This window comes from Diadema setosum, chromosome 17 (genome assembly GCF_964275005.1).
Source record: "Diadema setosum chromosome 17, eeDiaSeto1, whole genome shotgun sequence".
In the NCBI taxonomy this organism is placed as follows: Eukaryota; Metazoa; Echinodermata; class Echinoidea; order Diadematoida; family Diadematidae; genus Diadema; species Diadema setosum.
The window spans coordinates 5,741,101-5,755,685 of record NC_092701.1 but is presented as its reverse complement, the minus strand read 5'-3'; the positions used below and the strand labels follow the sequence as shown (position 1 = coordinate 5,755,685).

General features: G+C 39.5%; 1 protein-coding gene across 1 annotated transcript in view; it reads left to right on the top strand.

Annotated features, from left to right (window-relative positions):
* The window catches only part of LOC140241121 (uncharacterized), a 95,109-nt gene that overhangs the window by 38,514 nt on the left and 42,010 nt on the right, over nucleotides 1–14,585 (top strand). The window contains exons 9-10 of the mRNA XM_072320888.1: nucleotides 1,525–1,707; nucleotides 6,894–6,965. Coding sequence (XP_072176989.1) covers nucleotides 1,525–1,707; nucleotides 6,894–6,965 — 255 coding nt within the window. The remainder of the gene's footprint in view (nucleotides 1–1,524; nucleotides 1,708–6,893; nucleotides 6,966–14,585) is intronic.

Sequence of the window (14,585 nt, the reverse complement as noted above, 5' to 3'; positions counted from 1 at the left end):
TCAACGCAACCTTATATGCCATTCATGTGTGATGCGCCTTTGATTTAGCCCCCTTTTTTGTTATCAATTTTGTAAAAGCGATCCTAATAAAAGATGACACTTATTTACTAGGGTCGCTTTGTTGTACTTTGTTTTTGCATATCTTAGCCATTTCAAAACGAATAATTCCTTTTAGAATTGTATGCTTTTTAAATTATCATATAGTAATTTCTGAGTATCTGAAAAAAAAAGTTAAAAACTGAATTCTCACTTCAACCAATGCTATACCATCCCTTTTACGTCTTAAAACAATAGACATTGCAATACAATGTCTATTGTTACTCACTTTAAATGTTTCTTTGTTGTTGTTTTTGAAACACAAAGTGGTAAGAAATGCTATTGTAAATACACGGGTGTTCTAAGAATAAGGTGGACTCAGGTATTGCAGGGTCTTCCCGATAAAATAAAGGACATCCAGAGATTTTTTTTTCCCCTTCATGCGACAAAGGCTAATGTACCGGCATTCCCAATACGCACAAAACTTTGGTAACAAATGTAACAGTAATATACAATTCAATGGGAAATAAACAAGGCAATAATAATATTTGATGAAAATCAGCAAAGCCAACTTGGCATCGCTGTGGGGTCCAGGTGGAAAACGAAATTTATTGGAAAACAAAACTCAACCAAAAGATTCTGACTAATCAATTGTGTGAATTTATATCAAATAGTGTTAAGAGACAGTAATATGAAATCGACGAAATAACCGTGAAAATTAACAGAATAAAATTTCAATATTATGTAGGAAGCAAGATAGCAGTGCATACTATTTAAATGGTATACCGATATTGACAGACATTTTTTTTTTCGAATCTAATGTTTAGTGTCTTGTGAACTATAGTCCAGTAATATAATACGATTGGTAGCAAATTATATTGAATAATCTTCACACTCGCCTTTTACTTATGGTCATAATAGAAAATCTGCAAAGAAAATAAAATAAAGTCAATTTGACATATGTTTACTTTTTTAAGTATAATGAAAGAGTACTTGACTCGTCTCTTATAAAAAGCACGGGAATAGTAACTTTTAACGTACGTCATTAGCAAGTTGATTGACGATGTCTTTTTTAGGAAAACGAAGTTTTCTCCTTATGCCTTTTTTTTTTTAATACTGCCCATACATTACGTCATGACCTGTAATAGTCTTTTCTAAGCAGCAATGACGACACCGAAACCTTAAAAATTCAAGACTTTCGAACGGATTGTCTGACTTTCCTCAAATCATCATTGATGTGTTCTACTAGCATTGCTGCCTTCAATCAGTCCACATTTATTCTTCGGGTTTGATTTCCCAGAGAAAAAGTATTGTTTATATACACATAAATCTCGGGGATCACTTATTCCTTGGTGTCAATAAATGATCATAACTAAACAGAGGCCTGTTCCCCACTATTCCACATCCACATCTACCAAGGTGTATGTAAACATTTTGATGATTTGATATTTTAGATCTACTTGGTATATTTTGTCTTTCTTGTTACAGATCGAACATCTGGCATTGTCTTTGTGGAACTCGGACGACGATTCTGAATATCAATCGTCAATGGGAAGTGATTTGGCAGAATGGGTTTGTGCTTTGCCACGTCTTACCAGCTTCACTGTGAAATGCTACGACTTGTCCGATGAATTCTTCTCAAGAGCTTCCGACTTGGCACAATCATGCAAGGTATAAACTTTTTTGTCAACGCACAACTCACATGTAACACTCAGAATATTGTGAGTTGAATTATTCTACTTCTGGTATTCATTGCAGGGGCCGCGGAACCGGAGGGGGGGGGGGCTGCAGCCCCCTCCCCACACTTTTGGATCGTGAAAAAAAAAGAAAAAAAAAAGAAAGAAAGAAAGAAAGGGGAAAAATCGGGGGGAAATCACGCTACCCGAATTTCTCACAAAAAGTGTGCTTCAGATCGCTTTATCTTGATTTTAAAAACGCAAAAGCTCCGTCAAGTGGGAGGGGACATCCCCCTCCCACTCGACGGAGCTTTTGCGTTTCCCCCTCTACCTCATTAGACTTTGTACATACACACAGATGATGCACACGCGGAATGATAGTTAAATGCCGTGGTTTTGCTATCAACACTTTCCTGAAAAAAAGTCTATTATTTCCATAGATATTTTTTTTTTTTTTTTTGGGGGGGGGGGGGGAGGGCTAGGGGAGCTAGAAAAAAAAAATCCAAGTATTGTACCAAAAGTTTGCACCAGATCGCTGAATTTCAGGTCTGAAAATGTAAACTCACCTTCGTGTGGGAGGAGAAATATCCCTTTTGTATATACACCTTCGTGAGCATGCCTTTTCTGTTTGATTGCTTAACAGACAACGTTCATGAAATTAATTGTAACAATAAATCAATACAAGAAGTTTATTTATATGCTACCACTTTATAGGCAAATTGTTCAATAATAATCCACATCAAAATATCCTGCTACCTTGAATAAGTGGGGCCGTTTCAAGTCGATAAAAGACAGAAAAACATGCATCAAATTGCATTATTTACAACATTAAAAAAGTGGGAGGGGGAACACCGCCCTCCCACACCCTCCCCCCGTTCCCTCCGCTCGCTCGGGCTCGGTCGCTTCGCTCCCTAGCATAGGATAATATAGGTTTTCCCGGTCAATTTCGCACTTTTGTCAGTCCATTTGATAAAAGGTTCATTCAATTTAGCGAAAATCCTCGTCACTGCACATTCTGTCATTCAAAATTGCAACTTGTTCGTTCAATTTAGCATTTCGGTCAATGAAATTCGCATTATGTGCCTTTCGAATTCGTAAAACGGGCATTCAAATTGGCACGTGCTCTTCAGTCATTCAAATTCGCCAGCACTGGCGGAAAATGGTATTTCAGTCATTCAATTTCGCGTAATGGCAGTCAAATTCCAAATATGTTCATTCAAATTGGCGTAATGTTATTTCTATTTTGAAAAGGTGAGAACCGTGACTTATGCGTATTTAAATGTGAATTTTTGTTTCATCCACATACTATTATAGTAAAGTATATAGTAAAGGTATCTTTGACCCTAAATAACTCAAATTTGTTGTTCTGTAACGCCCCTCTTCTTCCATACATGTTATCAGAACTATACATGCCATGCTTGCACCAGTACCATAGATTCACTTCACTTTCTTATGTCCAGTCATGGCAGTACGAGTTAGATACAGGCGTATCTCTCAAGAAAACAGGGAAAGAATCATAGAAGCATTTGAGGGTAATAACCTTGACAAATTGATGGCTAGAGCTGCTCCAAGAACTTTTATTTATTCCTAATGATAATTAACGCAATCTAGCACCCACCAAATGAAAATAATGAAACATGCAGATGAAAGAAATAATCATGTAAATTGAAACCTCCTTCTCCCAATTATTGACAAAACAAACTTAAGATCAATGTATCTGTGAATGAAATAATGCTATCGAACATCATAAACACATACACTTATTTTGAAAGTACTGTTGCAAAGGTGATATCAGAATAAAAGCATAAACGTGTCTGCTAAATTGACTGCAGTAAATGCGAAATTGGTTGCCCAAGAATGAATTCGAACGAACGAGCGCAGCGTTTACGTGATCACGTGACTATATCGTGCTAAATTGAATGAACGATTTGCGAAATGGTGCTTGTCTTACGAATTTGAACCGAAAAAGTGCTGATTCGAATGATGTAAAAGGTAATTTGAATGCTCCAAAATGAATTTGAATGAAAAGATTATAAAATTGAAATACCGAACATGCCGTCTAGACTATATTGTGCTAAATTGAATGCAGCAATTAGGAATTGGACTGAAAAAAGTGCGAAATTGGCCGGGAAAACCTATAGTAACCACCGCCCTCCCAATATCACAAGATCATTATCCAGGCTACGCCGGTGCGTTTATAAGCGGGGGGGGGGGGGGGTTTCAAGTCGATAAAAGACGCAAAAAGATGCATCAAATTGCACCATTTACAACATCAAAATGCAAAAAGTTCTCCCCGTGGTAGGGGGAACATCCCAATCCCACACCCCCCCCCCCCCTCCCTTCCCTCCGCTCGTTCGGGCTCGGTCGCTTGCCTCTCTCGCATAGTAACCGCCGCCCTCCCAAGATCAGAAGATCATTATCCAGGCTACGCCGGTGCGTCTAAGCGGGAGGGGGGGTTGACATTGATACCCCCCCCCCGGGCTGAGCAGCCCCCCCCCCCCCCCCAAACTGAAAAACGTTCCGCGGCCCCTGCATTGTACTTCCTTTCTTATGGTTCCTGTACAATTCAAAACTGAGGCAATCCACAACAAACATGATATAATGATTACAAGGGCAAACGGAAGACCGTTGCGTCTTATTTGCATTGTACTCTCCTATAATTCAATGCATGCTTATTACCGACAATACCACTGAACAGAGGAAGTCGTTTATGACATTTGTAGTTGATTAAGTTTATTGCTAAAATATTTGTTAAACATGAAGTCCACTTCTGATGTAACGCCACATATAGATAACAATTACTAAGGTGGACATCCCTGCATACTTCGAAAAGAAAATATGAAAAATTTTGATGATGTTATAAGTTAAAGAAATACCTGAGGACTCAATTTGAACTCTCACATGATATCTTGTTTATCGATTAAATGGAATGACATATCGCGTAATAATAAAACTTATAATAGCAAAAGTCAATCCGGTCCAGACATATGCGAAATAGTGTAGATAAGAGATGTAAAAAAAAAAAATGTTTGCAAATGTCACCTCGTTTCAAATAGATTCTATAATTATGGTAATTGACATGAGAGTATACAGTTCTACATTTATCGATAGTGCCCGGACGTACCCACTTCAGTAACTTTGAATTTCATTTCATTAATCTTTGCGCAACTATTGGCGCATTCCCATGTCTTCACTATTATGTGCCAGTGGGCCCTATGCAGGGGGTGAGCACCTCCCTGCCTGCCCTATCGCTCATCAATCATATATTGATGCCTCAGCATGGAACGTCTTTGTTAAAGTTTAAAAGGATTTGTTTTTAGCAGTAGACAGTCAAACATGTTTTATTTCAGGTAATGTTTGACAGTATTCTATGGCAGTTTTTTAATTGGTCGGGCATGATAATATTTTTCTCGATGACTCTGTAAGGAACTGAAGGATTTGAATAGTACACACCTTTAACTTTTAACAGACATACTATCTCCGATGTGATGTTGGAATTCATTTTCACCATTTTATTCAATAATTAGTATATTAGTAAGGACTTGACACAAATTATTCCATTGATTTATCACATGTGGATTGGCCTGTTGTATACAAGATTATTACTTGGTTTACCTGACAGTCCATAAACTACAGTGAGTTCGAAATGCAAGTGCTGGATTTAATAGTCTGCAATAAAATTTTCTCAATCTCTCACTGTAATCAATTATCTTGTGAGCTACATGTTATGCTTATGAAAAGTGGGGAATCACATTAGAATTACATACTGATAAAAAAAAAAGAATTATTCATGGTAAGTGCAAGTGTTCATGCAGTAACTGTTCGTAGAGTATAAAAACTTCATCTCATGTATGCAACTCCGAAACATTCGTGACCATACCTCGAAAAAAATACAACTACACTCTTGGTGCTATAGGCCTTGCAGCTGCCCCGCTTGTCTTATTCTTTGCAGGAAGCACAGGTTAGCGATTTTAAATACTTGAGTGAGACTTTGAAACTTTAAAGCCTCATTTCTCAGTAAACACCTTTTCAGACTGTGCACTTCCTTTCCATGCTTTCAATTAGGAAAGTCCATTTGTATTGAGTAATATGTAAGAGTCCGTTCTTTAAAGATATGTAATTTTCTAATTGTATTAAAAGAATTATGTTTGACGACGTGGTTATATATATATATATATATATATATATATATATATATATATATATAATTATATATATAATTATATATAAATACACACACTCAAAAATTAACAACTTCGGCAAGTATCAAGTGAATGATGGTATCCAAATAATAACTTCGTTTTATTTCGTTGTTAAACATCGTGGCCTGTCGTCATTTTTTCTTTTTTTTTTTTGTTTCTAGGTGGTAATTAATTGTCTTTATGTTCCTAAAAGCAAGTGTCAGATGCGTTGTGCCTAATAGAAAGTAACAGACTACTGTTATGACGGGAATACGATGCGAAAATCTTTATATGACTGAAAGTGTGCATTCCACTTTTTGCCATTCTTCAGATTCAAGAGCTTTCCATGAAGTTGTATGGAGATTACATTTCAAAGCCGGCAGCAGAGAATTTGGCTAAATGCTTGTCTAAATTGCCTCACCTCAAGCGTGCCAATCTCATATGCCGTAATCTTCCAAAGGCATTCTTCACGAAAATTGCGTCACTGTCGACACACTGTAAAGTGAGTACATGAAAATCGCTCATTGTGAATTGCTTCTCAGTTTTCATAAGAATTATAAAAACACAATATTGCTGGGAATTAAGGGCGTCATTGATGCACAACGTTTTACTTACTAAGGAAGTGTTTTTTCATGCCAACAAAATCGAGTTTGAAAACTTTATCCTAATGCCTCACTTAGCTGTGAAGATTTAAAAAAAAAATAGAGTACAAGCAACGATATGAAGTAGTCACTACCTCACTGTCACTCAGATCGGAAAATCATCGAAATCGCAGCATAGGAAAGTACACCTTTCTAAATCACAATTTAATGCAACTAACATTTTCTATGTTGTCATGAAACAAGCGTTTCTCCGAGAAAACACCAACTCATGTTTTGAAACATGTGAATATATATATACATATATATATATATATATATATATATATATATATATATATATATATATTCTATTTCTGGCATTTGGTTGTTTCTCTTTTTTTACCTTGTGCATGCTACAGCTGGACGACATTGAAATCAATAAAAAACCGTTGAAGAAAGTGCTCGATGACAATCAACAATATTTGACGCAGGTATCCATTGCTTTATCCAATATCATTTATCTTAACTAATCGACTGTAACAAGTATTCTGTATCTCAGATAAACGCATGGGTTCTTTCATGTGAAAAATCATAGTTATACTCTGGTCATGTAGCCTTATAGATGAGGGATAATATTTAGGCAACTTGATGGGAAAAGGGGTTAGATCATGTTGCTCGTGAAAATGCTGTTTCACGTATTATTCAGGGTAATAAACATTCAGAATAAATAATTAACCCTCGTGCAACTCTAAGAATTTGTCAACACAATTACACAGAAAAATATATGGGCGCATTGTATAGTTGTCGTGCATTTATATAGAATTATGCATTGTATACCGTGCCCAATTTGTGTATTTATGTTCATCACGGTTAAATGTCGCTAATAAAGCAATAACGTTGAACACAAGAGTTCGGGTATTTAATAGGCTCACTTTCATCTCAAATGGCATTTTACACCTCATCACTGTACTCTTCAAGACCTGATGACCCGTATACTTGTTTTGCTTGTATTTGTCACTCTCATCGACCTCTTTCTGTTTTCAAACACAGAGTCACAGTGAAAGCAACAGCATATGATATTAATAGAATGCACGGAGCAGCCATGGGCGATGGACGGACGAAGGGTGGACATGAGGGCATGCACCCCCCCCCCCCCCCCTCCAGAAAAAAAAGGGGGGAGGGGGGGGGGGGGAGGAAGAGCAATAGAACGTACCAGTCAAAACATCGGGAAAATGAATTCAGCCCAAACGGCACAAGGAAGAGTCACAATTTTCATGGAATTGATGTACCGGGAAAAAAGGAGGAGAAGGAAGAGGAGAAAAGAGGAACGATAGGGATGCCGTGGAGGGAAAACTAAGAAAAATGAAAATTAACAATTCTATTGGAAACTGGTGTGCATGTGATTTCGCATTATACATGCGTTGCTTGTTACTCCATTAAATTACGCTTACCTCCCGGATAACGTGGCTAAAATAATGTTTACTAAAATAATTTCAGCTTGACATAAACGACGTTTAGCTTAAGAAACGCCGGATAGTGCACTGTTACAACCAGCTTTGTTCGAAAAACTAAATTTTGTGGCAACTTTTGAAGACGGGACAATGTCTGTGACACGAGGATGCAAGGACACACATCCGACTTCAACCTGCCTCGGCACCTCTGCGGTAGATTCGGATCCCACCGGTCGTGAAAGGAGTTCAGCTGATCGACCAACGGACACCGCGGACAATCACCAACAGACAAAAGAGAAAATTACCTCGATTGACTCCTAGCTGAAAAGATACGAAAAGCCATCCTTTCTCAACCTGTCACGGCGGCCTGTTGAACTCACAAATGTAAAAACGCCCACAAATGTAAAAATACATCGCCCACAAATGTAGAAAATAGCCCACAAATGTAGAAATTGGACATCGCCCACAAATGTAGAAAACGCCCACTAATGTAGAAAGGATTCCAAAACGTCGCCCACAAATGTAAAAATGACCAATACGTTGATAGACTTGTTTCTTATTTCACAGGGCTGCGCTTCTTGTGTAATAATGTGTGTGTGGGACCTACGGTGGGGAGATGTGTGTCTGTGCATGTTTGTAAACGTGTTGCGGTGTGCTGCGTGTTACACCTTTCCGGGCAAGCTATGTATGCGGACTTGTTGCGAGTAAGGATTTTCCAGCACGCAGGACGATTTTCTGCAGGCGGACAAGGATGTTGGCGAGTTCCGTACTTGCGCCTTACCTGCTAGACGCGTGCTACTTATCCGCACTTGTGTGTATTCCTTGTGACCTGCGTGAGAGCTTCGAAATCGACCCGTTTTCAGTTACGAGCGACATACTGGGACTGTACCCGAGTTAATTACAGCTGTGAATTAAGTACCTGCGTGGGAGTTGTCTGCGAGGTGCTGCCGCTATATTATAAGGGCCTCCTTATACTGCTGTTCTGTGTGTACCTCTGCGGGCAAACCCCCGCAAATCACCCGGAACAAGTTTTGAGCATGCTCAAGGCCTAATTGTCAAACCGTGTCTGGGGAAGCCTTGCGGGTTGATTTGAGGGGCCAAAATTTTTTGCCACCGGACCTCCCCGCACATGACAGTACCTAGCACGTATCTCGCCAATAGTTACCCTTAGGTGCGCACGCTAGTCCGATTTACCCGCAGCCAAGTTTTGAAGGCCGCGTCACACCAGCCTTGCGTGCGACTTCCGAAGAACATTTTTGCTATCCGGAGGTCCCCGCAGATGACCCGCACATGATAGTACCTAGCATGTATCTCAAAAGTAGTTACCCGGAGGTGCGCACGCTGGCTCTATATACCCGCTGCCAAAAAAAGGCCCTGTCACACCAGCTAAGCGGGCTTATTGCGTATGGGGATTTTTCAGCACGCAGAATAATTTCTGCGGCCGGACAAGGTTTAGGGCGAGTTTGGCGTGGGTATTACATGATAAACGCGTGATAAAGTCCTTCTTGCGTGTATTCCGTTGAACTGCATGTTAGGCGCGTGGGTGTCACGTGATAGCGTCGTGATAGCTTCTTTATGTCAGTTACGGGCGACATACGGGCTCTGCGAAGTACCTGCGCCACAACTGCGTGTTAACTGCGTACTAGTCGCCTGCGAGGTGAGTCATATGGAAAACTTGCGCGCATTTGCTCCGGAGCGAGAGCACCGGTGCTTATAACACGTGAAAAGACGCGTCATATCCCCCTCCTTTGGGACAAAAATAGCTCTGCACAAAAAACATGGCTATGAATTCAAAACCCTCGCACTCCAAATGAAACTAGAATGTACCCTCTTTCTACTCCGTGTATTTCCCCCAAAAATAGGTTTGGGGAAATTAGGGCACTTTTCCTCTGAAATTCTGCTTCAAATCACCAAATCTTGAGTTTGTCTATGGCGGAGTACCCAAAATAAGCCATAATTTTCGGACATGCCCATATAAATCACAGGCTGTACCACGGAAGCTTGGTGGAATTGTTTACCCTCGCACTTCAAAATGAAGTAGAATGTTTGGGCTCTTCAGTGATGTATAACTTGCTTTGATTGGTCAGAGAGAAATTAGGGCACTTTTCTTGTCAAATCAAAGAATGTTTTACAAAACTGCTTGTGACTTTGCTAAAGCGTGCGAGCTCTTGTGCTGTCCATTGTACACAATTCCCCTAATGCTTACGGAAACGGACGAGTGTGCGTAAACAAACGATTGTGTTTGTGCTGTGAAACGAAGGCGGGAGAGTTCAAGTTATTCACAATTTTCGCTGGATATCATGCCTTTTGAATCGTCTTTCGTCCACATTATAACAGATTAGTCTTTATTAATATTCTGACAATCCGGCAGAGTGTATTACCACTTCTTTCAGAGCTAAATATTGCCAAATTCAAGGATCATCATGCGTATTTTGCTCTGCAGAGATGACTTGAGGTTGCAACAAGCCGTGCTTGAACAGACCATGGTTCAGTCCCATTACATCAACAGGGGTGTGTGAACCCATTATGTAGATACTGTACGCGTTGGTGTGTGTGCTCGTGAATGATCAACTTGTGTGGTGAAATGGAAATGCCGTTCTTTTTACATTATTCGTAATGCATACATGTTCAACTATTAAACTAGTCCGAAAAAACAAATGGTAGTACAGATCTGCTATTGTCTTGAAAGACGTATTCTGTCCCTCCAATAAGCACACGCACGGTTCTCCCGATTCCCGTACAATGGACGAGTCCGCTCCTTCCCATATTATGCTCGAGTGCACTCGGCAGTTGGCTCTCGGCGACTACGTGCACTCTGGTCTGTCAACCCTAAATGCGCGAAATCGTGCGAAAGTTTTCCATATGGCTACCCTGAACAATAGGATGGTTCGAGTGGATAGGCAAACAATCATTTGTCAACTAGCTTTCAAGTAGTGAAGATGCCCCGTAGACGGAAAGTGCACAAGGGCAGAGAACGTCCAGTGGATGGACAGCCACAAAGCCCGGAAGGTTCACAGCAAATGCATCAAATTGCTGCTGAAGTCCATTCGGCGGATGAAGTCCTGTCCGAAAGGGACCAGGTAGTCCTCGACGCCACAGAGGACAGAGGACAAAGAAGAGAATGAGCCCACAAATGGCACGCACTCCCTTCACATAGGCATAGATCAGCGGGCAACTTACCTATTTCAAGTGGGTCAAATGCCTGTGAATTTCGGCGGCTACGGCCCTCCTACGGGTGTTCTGCGTGGAACTCTTCGGGCAATCCTCGCGACTCATCCGGTAATAGTTTTGGTCATGCTCAAAACTTTGCTGCGGGAAAATTGGACTAGCGTGCGCACCTTCGGGCAACTAAGGACGAGATAAGTGCTAGGTACTGTCAAGTTCGGGCCAACTGCGGAGAGCTCCGGGTAGCAAATTTGTTTCCCCGCAAGTCAAGCCGCAAAACTTCCCCAGATACGTTATGACAAGGCCTTGAGCATGCTCAAAACTTGTTCCGGAAGAGTCACGGGAGTTGCCCGTATAGGTACGCGCAGAACACAAGTAGGAAACCCTTACCGGTAGCACCTCACAGGCAACTCCAAAGCAGGTACTTCGCAATCCCCGTAAGTCGCTCGTAACAGAAAATGGATCGGTTTCAAAGCTCTCACGCGAGTCACACGGAACGCACGCAAGTAGAAGCTAAGTAGCACGCGTCTAGTAAGTAAGAAACAAGTGCGAAAATTGCAAATATTCTTGTCCGCCCGCGGAAAATCTTCTACGTGCTTTAAACTACCTCCTCGCCACAAGCCCGCGTAGCCTGCCCGGACAGGTGTGACACCGCCTTGAGCATGACCAAAACTTTTACCGGGTAGCTTACCGTTCAACCTGCCCAAAGGAGAAAGGTGTGACAGAAAGGTGTGACAGGGCCTTAAAATTTGTAAAGGCGCCCCCTTTACAGAATTCCCGGATCAGCCCCTGTGTTTGATCAGGACCCCCAAAATAAAAAAAAAAAAATAAATAGATAAATAAATAAAGAATAAAAAAAAAAGATGAACTCACTATACACACGTAGGGAGTACTACAGCTGAAATAGCAGTCTACATAAACGCCCACTAATGTAGAAATGCATCAACCACAAATGTAGAAATTTTCTAAATTTGTGGTTGATGTATGAATTTTTTACTACATTAGTAGGCGTTTTTTTACATTTCATTTCATTTCATTTCATTTCATTTTATTTCATTCTCCTTTTTCCAACAGAACACAACACAGTATGAATTAGGTTATTACCACAATCGTATACACACAACTTGGAAATGATATCAAATGATACAATAATAAAGTTACATATATATGCATGTATACGCAAAATAATACAAGTCTATGTTTCAGTTGGAAAAAAAAAGGAGAACTGAGAGGTCCACTAAAGAGCAAGCTTGTAAATTGTGAACCACTCAAGAAACTCTAACGAAATACTTATTTGTATATGCTTAACACAAGTATAATTCAAACAAGACGGAACAAAACAGGAGACACACAATAACATGACACGACTAGACAGAAAGGTGGAAAATGGAAGGAAGGAAGGAAGAAAGAGAATGCCTACACGCTGATCAAAGAAACAAAAGAGGGAATTGAAGAGGGAATTGAAGAGATGCTTTGAACAGCCGGTGGTTGCATACAGCCGTGTAAAGAATATGATGGCTATTTCATGAATTAATGACTTCAGAGATTAATTGATTGATGGTTGGATGATGAACCCTGTGGTTGTTGGGACTTGGTTAATAAAAACGAACATCAGAGAGGGTTTAACAGAAAGGATTTCAAATAACGCTTAAAGGAATACAAAGAAGAATTCTTTAGTGGAAGTATGAAGTTACTGCTGAGGAAAGATTTTGCTCCCTTCTGTGAATCCAGTGAGCATGAACAAGTTTAATCCAGTAACCTGTGGTTTTAACGCTTAATTGTATGTGCTTGCGACAGTGTTAATAGCTGTAATTCCTGCAATTCTGTGTTCTGTGAAGATTTCCCTCATAAAACTAAGGCAACTTCTGACAATTTTGCATTTATTTCACATAAATGCAAGGAGCCTTGTCCGAAACCATAAAGAATTAGAACTAAACATGTACTCTTATTTGCTGTAGACTACAAACTTACTGTCATTGATATTTCAGAAACTTGGTTTCGTAACGATACATCAATTGAGGTTTTCTCTCTCAATGGCTACAAACTCGTTCATGACCACAGACCGAACAGGCAAGGGGGCGGTGTCGCCCTCTATGTAAGGAACGGCGTGGAACTCACACACTGACGGTAGTAGTCTATGTGATTCAGCGTTAACTGAAATACCCCGAAGAAGTTCATTATATACTAGGTTTTTGTTATAGAGAACCCAATACTAGCGTCTCTTAATGAAAGAAAGATTTTATTCAGAGGGATGAAGGTTCAGATGCGAGTTTCTTCACTATTAATTTTCCCTTTAAACTTTTCCTGTGAAGGGATAGTATAATTTTAGTTGAGACCTCATCTCGGGTTTCTGACATTTTGGGGTGAGAAACCTCTTATGAAATATGAAAGAGTATGGTAATCCCAAAAGGAATTCAAAGTTAATATGATGAAAATTGTTTTTGAAATGGCTGAGATACCTAAAACAGAGAAATTCTAATAAAATGTGGGACCCTGCTTTCATTGCGATCGCTTTGTTTTACTTTATTGTAGGATGACTCAGCCATTGCAGAACCGATTTTCATCAAATAAAATTTAAATTCTTCTTAGAAAGGTACTCTCTGTACCATTTTACAAGTAGTTTCTTGTTATCTCTCAAAAAAAGCTAGAACCCCAATTCTCACCTCTGTATACCAATATTGGTACCATCCCTTTAACACAAATTTAATTTGTTAAACAGAAAATCCAGTTCAAATATAAGTTAGTCTGATAAGAAAGAGTACACGAGTTAAACAGTATAATCGAAATCGGATGAAAAATAAAGAAGTTATGGTATTTTTAAGTTTCGGTATTTTTAGGCGAAACAGTTCTTGAACAGGCAATATGAAAATGCAAATGGCAATGTGAGCATGTCATTCCCTCACAACGTGCCATAATATAGTCTGTGCATAATATTTTGAATTTTCAGTTTTTCATTCAAACACAATAATGCCCGAGGCTCAGATCCTGGTACATGCATATCCAACTGCTCACTCTAAGTTGTTCAACAAGGAATATCACCAGACTGTTTCAGACTTCAGTGACAAAAATTTCAAAATGTCAAAACTTCCTTATTTTGTTCAACCGATTTCAGTCCAACATTTGTCTTTGAACTCATAAGATTTTACTCTTTTTTTATCAGGCTAACCTATATTTGGACTAGATTTCCCTTTAAAGATTGCAACTGCTGATCTGTTAATTAACAAACATGTCGGGAAAAAAATAAGGAACCAGTGGGACTCGAATCTTAAAAAAAAAAAAAAATACATTTCTAGAGGGAGACGGAGTGAAGAAACCTGAAGTGACGTCTCTACTTTCAGGCAGATTCTTTACCTATCCTATAAGATATACCAATATTTGCAATAAATGTGTTTATTTGATGGGCGACTTCGTTTATATGATTAATTACAAAAGAGATAACACAACTAATAGTATTCTCGAATCACTCTTTCAATTCGATTTGTTTCCCTCTATTTA